This window comes from Cupressus sempervirens, chromosome 6 (assembly GCF_028749045.1).
Source record: "Cupressus sempervirens isolate cs-2001-9-10 chromosome 6, ASM2874904v1, whole genome shotgun sequence".
Classification (NCBI taxonomy): Eukaryota; Viridiplantae; Streptophyta; class Pinopsida; order Cupressales; family Cupressaceae; genus Cupressus; species Cupressus sempervirens.
Genome location: NC_143123.1, coordinates 87,767,737 through 87,780,086, shown reverse-complemented (window position 1 = coordinate 87,780,086; position 12,350 = coordinate 87,767,737). Strand labels below are relative to the sequence as shown.

General features: G+C 37.2%; 1 protein-coding gene across 4 annotated transcripts in view; it reads right to left on the bottom strand.

Moving 5' to 3' along the window:
* The window catches only part of LOC149551313 (phox (PX) domain-containing protein), a 49,307-nt gene that overhangs the window by 18,499 nt on the left and 18,458 nt on the right, over window positions 1-12,350 (bottom strand). For all 4 annotated transcript variants that reach the window (XR_016352729.1, XR_016352728.1, XM_089786873.1 and 1 more), the window contains exon 12: window positions 2,874-2,953. Coding sequence is in view for 2 of the 4 variants with exons in the window: in XM_089786873.1 (XP_089642999.1) it covers window positions 2,874-2,953 (80 nt within the window). In the remaining 2 variants the exon portion in view is untranslated. The remainder of the gene's footprint in view (window positions 1-2,873; window positions 2,954-12,350) is intronic.

Here is a 12,350-nt window from a genome sequence, read left to right as displayed (position 1 = left end):
GGACAATATTTATGAAATAAGTCTGCAACCAGCTTAATAGAAAAATATCCAATTCTGAGCAGGGGGCATTACAGTCAATGAGTTTGACTTTGAAAGTACACAGTTGAATCCTGGCAGAAATATCATAAAATGAGATTATAATTGGCAATGGTTAAGTATTTTGATAAGTCGGAGATTTAGGAAACTGATACAAATGGATCCAAAAAATTGTAAAAAACATACAAGAATGGATTTTTGGTAACAATAGATTGGGTAGAGCAAGCTAACTAGGAGTTCAAGTGTTGGACAGGCTAGAGAGCACAAAAAACAGAGACTGTACTGATAAAGCATAACTGATCTGAATAGTTCTACATTTCCATAAGTTTCACCAACAGCACACATGCCACAGCTCAAAATCTGAAGCAAACACAATTCCATGAAAGTTATAGTGTGAAGATGGTCCCCAAAATTCTTCTTGAGCCCAGGAGGACTTCGTTGTCCTGAGAAATTTATAAAAGGAGGCTTGTGTTGGTTTGTAAAAGGTATGGCAGACAATTATTCATAGAAACTTCCCTGATTGATGGAGAGAGAAACTGTAAATTTCACCTCCTTCTAAACTTTAAGGGAAGGCAATGGAGATAAGGAGCACATGCATCCAAGATATGAGAATTTTAAAAAAAGAGCATTTAAGCATAGGCAAACAATGGAGGTATGCAGCTACAGTAAAAAGGGAAGGATTGCATACATAGCCACGGTCCTATTGAATGAAAAAAGAGCAGATTGCATCCATATCATTTGCACATTCCCTATCTATGCCAGTTTCCAATGTACTGTAGCTAGTAACCAATTGCAAACTGCCAAAATAGAGCTTCTCTCTCAGAAGAAGGTTTCCACAGATATAAATTGTTCATTAGTTTTTCTCTTCCTCACTTGACTGTCATTTAATTTCTAACTAACTAGCTTACTACAAATTCTTAAAATTTGGTGATTCTGCAAGCACGGGTTTTCAGAAATTTCAAATTATATATCAGAAATTGGTCACTGTTAGGGATAATGAAATCGTCATTGCCAATATAATCATTCATATTCATGACACTCAAATTATGCTATCATATCAACATAACAATTGTAGGGTATAAGGATGACATTTGAATTATTTCATAGGAAAGCCATAGATGTCCTTAGCATCTTATATATGGGTGAAGGTGATTATAGCCACATTACACTTGCTCTTAGCTTAACCACTAACAAATTCTACTGTCAGTTGGGGTCTACGTGTTTGAATTCGCGGAAGCCAGTTCCTTTTTTATTCTGAGATAAGGGAAATGACCTCTAGAGGACCTATAACTGATGTCAACTTTAATAATATGATTTTGCTGAAGCTACAAACAGAAGAAATTATAAGGATTGATTACTTGGAGGTTGATGTGTGGAACAATGTTGATTTCGAAGATACCTATTATCTTTCAAACATGCTCAGATTTGTAAAGAATAATGTGATAAGGGCAAAGATTGCAAGAGTGTCTAGAGTTGGATTGAAGTGTTCAGATGCAGGAGCTCCCTGCTTCAAGTGCAAAGTTCAAAGATCCAGTTTCAATGAGTATTTTAAGGGAAGCTGCAAAAACGGTTTTGGATATACCATGTCATTTCAAAGCAGCGAAGGCAAGGATAGAGTCTCTCCTTTTGATGCTGCTTGGATCAGACCATGACATAATTGCTAAGGTAAGAAAAGCAGCAGCAGCTCTCTTGCGAGTTGCACGGTCTGTAGAACTAGATACCAATACTGGCTTGTCTTCTATGAGGAATGGATTGGTGATTAGTGACTGATTGCAATTTGTTTTGTCATTTGGCACTCCCCAGTTTTGGTTTTGAACAGGAATTTACTGTTAATACATATGGAATAAGAATCCTGTAGTTCATAGATGCTGATACTAGTCAGATTTGAAGGACCAGGTTCTTTTCTCGGGTTTTTTGTATTTAAAAGTGTTTGAAGCTATTTTTGAGATTGATACAATGGGATAGTGACCCTTAGTCAGATCAGAATCAAAGTTTACACACTCCTTACTTATCTGATAAAAAATTGTTGCTAGTTAGAAGGTACAGGAACTCTACATACATACCCTTGTTTCACTGCATAAAGAGGCAGATAAAAACAAATGGAGCACTAGAAATGAATATCCTAACTAGCGACTAAAATCTTTCCATTTATAAGGTTAATTTACAGAATGTAAGCTAAGAGAACATATGAATATAATTCTGTTCTAAGCAGACAATTTCTGCCCTTACATACACACTCCTTACTTAACTTGTCCGATAAAAATTATTGTGAGTTAGGAGGTACAGAAACTTCATATGCATACCCTTGTTTCACTGCATAAAGGGGGATGTACAAATAAATGGAGTAGTCGAAATGAACATGCTAACTAGTGATTAAAATCGTTCCATTTTTGAGCTTGATTTAAGAACTGCAATATAAGAGAACAAATGAATATGATTCTATTCTGTTTCTAATCAGATAATTTCACCCCTATTTATGTTTTCTGGAAGTCTCACTATGCTTCAGAAAATATCATACAATTCCATTTCAAAGCTGTCTCTATTTCAGATTGGAGTTGAAACTCAATGTTGTCTCACCAATCTGTGTTTTTAGTATTTTAGAAGTTTAACATGAAATATTAAAGCCACAAGCTTGCTAAAATAGGAGGCAGGGTAGCACATTTTAAACCTTGTTCTATTTTGAAGAGTTGCATAACAGAAACCATGTACCATATGTTTTGCTGGGTGAAGGACCCATAATAGAATTCTTTTAGATAATTTCAAAAATTACTTTCCCCTGCAGTGAAAAATTGAACACACTGTTTATTTATGATTAACATCTTGAAAGGTTTGGTTACCTTATCCAACCACCATCTTGCAATTGGAAAATGACATCCACCAAGTACAATATCGGTGTGCTCAGATTTGGCGATGTCCACTGCAAAAAGTAAAATTGCAAATTCATATTATGAGGATGTAAATACAGAACATAAGAGTAAATATCTGTAGTAATCAATGCATCAGAGTTGGAAATATAAATGTTTACAACGCATCAAACACAAAAGGTTGACATTTTATACCATTCAATTATAAGTAATAAAGACAAAAAAGTTAAGTGGTTTTAATGGTGCTCAAAACATTCTCCCTCTTGCATCAAGTGCTCACAAAAGAATAACTTAGATGGGCATAGACAATATCAGTGTTCCATAGGGATGTGACTGCCCCCAAAAAACACCTGTGTCCCATGTAGGGAGGCATTTCCAGAACTTGGGGACATAAGAGAAATGTCCCCACACAAAAAGCACCACTTCTGCCACCTCCATTGGCATGCCGCAGGTCACTTGCTATATGGCAAATGCCACTACATACTAAATGCAACCTTCAGCTTCAGAAAATTAGTTTTGGCACTTGCAGAGATGTTATATTACAGATTTTGCCTTGAAGATTTTGATTTACCTCAAAACATATATCAACACCATCCCCACCACCACTGCTCAATGCTGTCCCCCCACCACCCCCTTGCCATAACCTGTTCCCCTCCCCACACCCATCCCCAAAACCCTGTGGAACTATGGAAAATATCTAAGCGGTCTCTTCATAATGAATTGAGGTCCAATTACGATTGATCCTCATTCATCAAAACCAAGAATGCAAAAGGTCTCTTAAAGACATCTATTCTATATCACCCCCAAATGGTGGAAATTAGTCAATGTGAATGTACATGATAGTTTTAGTTTGAGAAGCGGTTAAGCACTTCCATATAGATTGGTCCAAAAGAAGCATCAAATTGGCCTCTAAGCTATATTATGTTGAAAAAATATAAGAGCCTTAATAATACTCAGAGTAGAGGGATCCAGTCTCAAATGTCAAAATCCAGAACATCCAAAGCAAATAAGCATAAGCATTATAACAGATACTTGACCATGTTCCCAAAATATAGGAAGGTAAAGTATATATATATATATATATATATATATAACCCAAATCCCAACACTAGAATGTTGAAGACAAAGAAAACTTCAACTGGTTTTAGAGGCATATCTATCATTAAATATATATATATAACCCAAATCCCAACACTAGAATGTTGAAGACAAAGAAAACTTCAACTGGTTTTAGAGGCATATCTATCATTAAATAACTTGTTTTAATTCAACAAGGATATTAGCAGTATTGTACAGATCCAAATGGAACTTACAACCAGACATCTGCTCAACCACATAACTGGTCCCATGGAAACCCTAGTCCAAATCATTTATGCAGATCTTACATCAAATTCTGCCACGGGGACTTGTGGACATGAAATAAGGGAAAATGGGCTAGACAAAAACATTTACAACTGAGAGCACTGCAGGACCAGGTAGGTGAGATTTGGGTATGAATGTTCAACTAATATATTTGGTACATGGTACATACATACATTTATACACACATACACACCTACATGCATACATAAATACATACACACATACACAGAGACATACCCACAGACACACAGACAGACATACATACACACACACACACACACACACAGTGCGCATGCACACACACAGACATGCGCGTGCACACGCACATATATATACACACACCTGCATATATAAATACATAGTTAGACACACACACACATACATACACAGTTGGATATATATACCCGCGTAATTTAAATTATGATATGTTATAATAATATAATTGTAAAAAGACCCCCTTGATCTGATAAAAAAATTGTCTTCAACTCACCGGAATTTTGTCAAACAGTTTGTTTGCAATCTCAATACCGAGTTTCTGATTTGTCCCAATATGCTGATGTAATGAGTTAATTGTTGTTTGCTAAGTAAATTTCAGTTCATTCAATAAAGGAACAACATATAACAAATAAAATTTAAGTTCATTCAATGTAGGAACAATATATAACAAATACTCACGCAACAATATATAAATGAAACTTATGCTCTTATTACACTCTGCATTTCAGAATATCATTCAGATTTAAAATATATAATAAAGCATGAAGAAGGTGCCAATGAACATTTTTATACGTTCAGTTCAGTTTACACATATGTGACTAACTGCTGCTCAAATAGAGATGCAATGGAAACGCCTAACCACAAATGTAGTTACAAACTGTCTCAGACATAATACATCCGGTGTATGGCATGTACAGCACCGAACTATCTTCAGATCTGTAATACTAATTCCTAGGTGATTTCAGACTTATTCCTTCTTGTAGATGTATGTACTGTTTATTTATATTATGTACTTGGACAGTCAGTTCCAAGCTTATACGGCCTTTCTAACAGACATATATACTTGACAGTTGCATTACCAAACTTCTAATAGAATCGACCAAAAATTAATAGTGCAAAAACAGAAATAACATTTGAACCCAGCTGCTAATCCTCCAAATCGAGCCCTAGGAAGCTGGCAATCACTTTCAATAGAAGCAACTAACACAAACAAGTTGAAGTTACCTTGATGATCAATCCCAAATCCTCCTGACTCTATCTTTCAACAAAGCAAACAATGTTAGCATAGAGCGATTTCATTCTCCAAGCCCTTGAGAGGAAATGAGAGAAGACCAATAAATGACAGAAACCCTAAATAGGGAGGGTACTCAAGCTTGGCGAACGAGCAAAGTAACGGCCAGCAGAAGGCAGAAAAGACAGTGTGGAGGCCAAAAGACCCTGCCAATCCAAATCAGGTGCCAAAGGAGTGACCTGCGACTGTTGATAAGAGAGCGATAAAGGTGCCGATTGAGTCTGGAGCCTGGAAGGCCACAACAGAGTTGTACAAAGACCGGGCTTTCTTTATGAAGTGGGGAGGCAGGTAGCCAACCTTTACCCAGATTAGAAAATGGTGTGATGAGTGACGACCGTAGGAGAAAGTCACTATGTGTTTAAGTCCCTCCCAAACAGATTCTAATTGGTGATTGCAAGGTGTGTGCGAGAAAAGAAATGGGGTTACGTATAACAGGCCATTCCTAATGGAGGGAATTTCAACCTAAACAAGTCATCTTGGAGGAAATACCTATCTTGATTAGACTTTAAAATCTACCCCACGAATATTGAAATGAGGAAACCCTTAGGACAATTGGGGATAAGCTAGGAAAGTTTATTAAAGCAGATGAGGCAATTGAGCAGATGGACCTTAGCATGTATGCCAGGATTTGCATCAACTGGTGACCCCATCCTCCCCTACCACGTGCAATTGATATCTAGACTAGTGTTGGGCTTTGGTGGCAAGAGAGAGAGGAGGAAATTTTGGAGCAATGCAAGTTGTGCAGGACACGGGCATACTGAAGAGCAATGTGTGAAAGATAAGAAAGGGAAGGGACCAGAGTGATAGTTGTATGGTAGCAAATGAGTGGTTGCAGGGCAGGGAGGAGCGAGATTTTATAGGGAAGGAAGAGGGTTTTCCAAGTATCATGGATGAAGGGAAACAGGACACATCAGCAATAGAAATGGTGGGAGGGAGCAATGATACAGAAAGGGAAGTTCTAGTTGGAGAACCTTCAAGGAAGCAAAATCAGGTCTCAGACTTAGTGATCAAAGCAAGTGAGGTAAGGGAAATAGTGTTTGCTTTGGAAACTTTTTGTTCTGATTCAGCGGTGGAGGATGGTAGGCAGGAGCTGTCAAGTTTGGTTGAGGCATTGGATAGTGGGATTATGAAGGAGATGGCCATGGTGTTGGAACCAGCTATCATTTTTGAAGATATCCCAGTGTAGCCATTAACGGAGGATTAAGATGAAGCCAAAAGCGAGAGTGTGGATGGAGGACAGGAATCCTCTAAAGAGGAGGATGTGCTAGGTTTGAGTGAAGAAGTTGGGATTTTGGAGAAGTGTACTATCAATCAAACAAAATCAAAGGTTAAGACTACTACGAGAAAATTTACCCAAGAGTTATTGGAAAGAGTTAGCAGCATGAAGAACCAGTCAAAACTAAGATTCGGGATGACTTATTGTCTCCTGCACAGCAATGAAGATCCCCACATAGAATGTCAAGGGCTGCAATGCCCCTGAAAAGAGGCGCCTGATCAAGAGATGTCTTCATTAAGAAAGGTCAGAAGTGTGTTGTTTTCCAAAAGCAAAAGTTCAGCAAAAGGAGAGTGTAAGTCTCCTTGCAGTAGTGGTTTAAGGAACAAACTTTCATGGATGTTGTAGATGCCTCTAGAGAGCTAGGGATATATGAAGAACATCTGCAGTAGACATTGTCCCCATCTCAAATGGCTCAAGCTGGCAGCTGGTAAGGATTTCCTTGTTTCATTTGCAACAATCAATTTTGTTAATCAATGTCTACAGCCCAACAGGGACAATAGAAAAGGGACAAGCTTGGCAAGAGATTTCAATGATTATTGATACAAATAAGAATGAAATATTGATAGTGCGGGGTGACTTTAATGTAACTTTTGCCTTGAATAAGAAAAGGGGTGGTAGAGTGGGAGCATCCGGGGTTCAATAGGACTTTCAAGATTTTGTATTCGATAATGGTTTATGTGAAATCAAGTCGCGGAAGGGTGTATGTAAATGGACTAACAGAAGTGAGATTTATAGGGATAGCAAAAAAGTTGGATAGTTTTTTCGTGGCAAGAAGTTAGGATATCCGTGGGCTCATTTTTTTTTAATCGAGAGTTGATCGATATACAAGCTCGGATCGTTTTACTGTGATCCTTAATATCAAGTGTGATTCAGTTTCGCTTCAGTGTCCGTTCAAGTTCGAAAAGATGTGGCTCAGGGAACTGGATTTCTTCCAGATGGCAGCAGATTGGTGGAAGAATGCTCCCCAAAGAGCAAGGAAAGAGAGCTTTGTCTTCTTTAAAAAACTGTAGTTTATAAATGGAAATCTCAAGGTTTAGAATCACACTCATTACAGAGATATTTTTTAAGAAAAGCAGGAGTTGGTAGGACAGCTAGAGGCTATAAATTAAAAATATATTTGGTATGGTATGGATGTGATAGACTTCAAAAATGAGCAAGACTTAAAAGAGAGGAACTTGGAAGTTTTAAGGAGGGAGGAGATGTATTGGTGGCAAAAATCAAGAGAGTGTTGGCACAGAGATTGAGTGGTGGCAAAAATCGAGTGTCGGCATAGAGATTGAGATCGTCACACAAAATTCTTTCATTATTCAGTCAAGGCTCAGTGACCAGGAAATAGAATCCTATCGCTGGTAAATAGAGAGGGTAGGTGACTTGACTCGGTAGAGGATATAAATAAATAGGTGGTGGTGTTTTTTTTAAAGATTATGGAACTAAGATGTGGGGTTGAAGGAAATTGTTGAGAATAAGCTTTCAAATATTAGTCTGCCATTGGTCTCGGAGGCAAATAATGCGACCTTAACAAAGAAAGTTAATAGAATATTATTATTTTATTACTTTAATGGTCATCTTTTGTATATAACGTAATTTAGTTACATAAGATCAAATACTCAATTTTTTACTAGAAACTTCCTATTTTGTACATTTGTGAAATTCTTTGTAACAATTTATTCGATCATTTGTTAATACATTAAAACTTTTTATCAATTACTTAGCACAATATGGTATTCAAAGCCAAGTGCTAAATTTGTTTTTTACTAGAAATTTTGATTTTTTAATTTTTTATAGATTTGGAAAAATATGTGCTGGTTTGTTTTTGTAGGCTCATGGCTCTCTATCGAAACCTGAGAAGGGTTTTTGTAGTTGATTTTTTTTAGGAATATACTCTCGTGTGTGGCCATTTTTTACCATTTCTTGTCATTTTTTCTAAACATGACGTGCTTTTGGCATGCAATCCTCTCCCAAACGGCCTTTTTTCGTAGTTCCCCTGCAATAGGTGTGGATGTTGGTTGAGGGCCAAACAACCATTACTGGTGTTTTTCTTCTTCAAAAATTGTGGCTTGTTGGACATGTTTTTTATGCTGCCATAGGATTTGAAGGAAATCACCGTTTATCGTACAAGGTAAATTAGATTAATGCATATCACAGTAACAAGAATAAGATAGAAATGCAGTGCTTTAGGAATCAGGCATATACTTTGTTAATGTTTCCATACTTTAGCCAATACAAGATAGCTCATAAATGGATAATACTAAATGCCTTCTCTCTTGAGGGAGAGTTACATATATAGATTCTAAAGGGGTGAGACTGAACCATCGAATCATAACGTAACACCCTTCGGGTACTAACATCTTAACTAATCCCAACAGCATAACACTTTTGTCCACAACATCATCCCCCCAAAAGTAAAGTCTGTATACAAACGACTTAAAAAATTGGAGACAACTACTAAGTACACCCAAAAACATAAACTAAGAGGGAGGAGAGTGCATCCCTGGAGTGTCCAATGTCTTCCACAACTCATACTCTTGGTCCATGCGAATGTGTAAATCTTTTTGTGTCCTCGAATTGTTCTCCACAGCTTCCTTCAGCAAAAGTGTAACCTCCATAGCTTGTGCCTCCTTTTGTGCATAGGCCGCCCTACTCACCGTCACTTCAACTCTAGCCTCCTCTAACTCCTTTTCGGTACTTTCCTTATCCTGTTAGAGCGATCATCACTCTACTGCCCAATTCACCTACTGCTTAGCCAACTGATTAGCTAACCCCTCTCAAGACTTTGCCTCTACCTCTCAAGACCTCTCATCCACCACTCTATTTTGCCCCCCCTTCCTTGTATATTTCTTTTGTGTGATTATTCTTTTGTGATAGCAAGCAGGTTCAAAATCTTATCTGAATCGATCAAAACCAGCAAAGGCCTCCCTGTGAACAAATACATTTATCTTCAACTGAGCGGATTCCAGTAGGTCGCAAGATCGCTCGAAACCTTGGAGTTGATCCCAGATCAGCTTTTCAAGAGAGGAGTTCGAAAGGATTCCTGCCATTAAGCATCGTGCAAAACAACAACTCAACAAAACCTAGGGAAGCCTGGACTGGTTGAAAACCTAAGATAAACCATCTGAAATTTTGTCTCTTTATCATATATTTGGAGTGCTCAAGCTTGTCAATAACCTGGTCTTCCATGCAAGAACCAAAAGTGTGTTCGTTCATTGTCATTGCATTCAACATATGGTTGAAGATAGGACAGCTCACAGTTATGTTCCAACAATGGATAACTGTAGAAATTCTCAACAAACCTCTTATTCGAGATGAGTTTGTCAAATTCAAGAGATAACTTGGTGTTGTGGGCAAATTGACCATTAAGGGATGTATTAGAATATTATATTTTATTACTTTGATGGTCATCTTTTGTATATAATGTAATTTAGTTAGATTAGATTGATTACTTGATCTTATTTTTTTACTACAATCTTTCTATTTTGTACATTTGTAAAATTCTTTATAATGATTTATTCGATTATTTGTTAATACATCAAAACTCTTTACCACTTAGCGTAATAAATGTTTCTACGAAAGCATTGAAAGCGACAGGCTTTGGGATGGGAGGGGACAAAGCACCTTGATTGTTGCAAACTTTCTTTTATCTGAAATATTGGGATATTCTATGTGAGGACTTGTTGGAGGGTGAAGAGATTTGTACTAGGAGATTTCAATAATACAAAGGTTTCTTTAGTTCCAGAAAAAATTAATACTATTTACAAGATTGTGGCAAGGTCATAACAAATATATTGAAGAAGGATTTGGGAAGATTATCTCAGAGGAACAGAGTGGTTCTACACTAGAGAGGTCTATTATTGAAGGCATAGTGGTTGCTCACAAGACGATCCATTCAATAAGGGCCAACAACAAAAGTGCAATGTTCACTAAGTCGAATGTGAGAAGCATATGACAAGGTAAATACATCTTTCCTCCTTAAAGTGCTCTAAAAATTTGGCTTTTGTAATAGGTTGGTGGAATGGGTAAAGGGATTGATTAGCAATCCAAGGGCTTCAGTGTTAGTTAATGAAAGCCCTAAAGGTTTTTGTTTTATACTACTAGAGCAATCCACCAAGGGTACCCTTTGTCACCTTCCTTGTTATTAGAATGGCTAAGGTTTGGGATGGTTTACTACTAAGAGGCAATTTGAGGGACAGCCACATGGGCATTTTCATTATGGTATTTTGCAAACTAGGACCACCATATACATCTTCACAACTGTCCTAGATAATCCTATAGGTCTTCTTTATATAGGTAATTTTTAACCAACCAATAAGGTTCTAGAAATTTTAGCTCCAAACCTTGAGGGAAACTATCCCTTAGATATAATCATTCATATTTTATTACATTAGGTACATCTTAAAACAAATTTGCAACTTTTGTAGGTACATATTCTACTTACTCTTTACCAACTTTTGGAATTATAGCAAAACACACATGTCCATGCCACATGCCTTATTAGAACTTCCTCCCATCAACTAAACATATTTTGGCATTAGTGCATACCTTTTCCTTTGTTTCCTTCAATGGCTCAGCTTGTGCCGGTCTCCATCCTTCACAAACGAATAAGCATTTGCATACCCATCATGTATTGCACAACGATCGAATGAACAAGCTTGCCCTAGCAAGAAATGACAAACATCCATAGTTATAATATCACACAACACCTAATCAAGATAATTCTCAATCTTGAACTTTACCAAACACTGTTCATTGACCAAAGCTTTATGATCCTTTTGCAACCAAGAATTTAGTAGAGATTTGAATGCTTCTTTCTCTCTAACTTCAACTTATCAACCATTTCCTCTGAAACAAGATTATGTACTGCTACTATCAATAATGACATTCGATACTTTACCATTACAGTTACACCTTGTGCAAAACAAATTCTTCCTTTGTTCAAGTTCATACTCATTGTTTGACAAGTCTCTTCTAGTAACAAGGACCTTTGCTTTTTCAACCTCTTCAGAATGTGATGACTTGGCATCTTCGTCAACATACGCAACTGGTGCATTTCCATCTAGTCTTCTATTTGTTCTCCTTGATATTGGGGACACTCATAAGCTCTATGACCTTCTCCACAATGCAAACATGTCACACAAAAATAGCCTCTTCGCGGTCCTTGTCCTCTTCCCCTTCCTCTTTGATCCCCATTATTTTGATCATGGGAACGATTGAAATTATTTCCCCTCTAATTCTAACTGCTACTTGATGCATCATTCCTTTTCTTGTCTTTCTTTCACTCCATAAGAATGTCTATTGAAACTTCCACCACAACCTCTTCCACCTTGCTTGCTTTCAAATTTCTTGTTCAGCTTCTCTTCCACCCTTAAAGCAAATTGGTACACCTCTTCAATACTAGTCATTCTAATCAAGCTCACCTCCTCCTAATACCTAGCCTTAACCCATTAAGATAATGGGCAACTTTTTCTTTGTCAACTTTTGCATGGCATATTTTGATGAGGAATCCATAGAACTCTTATATATATTCCTG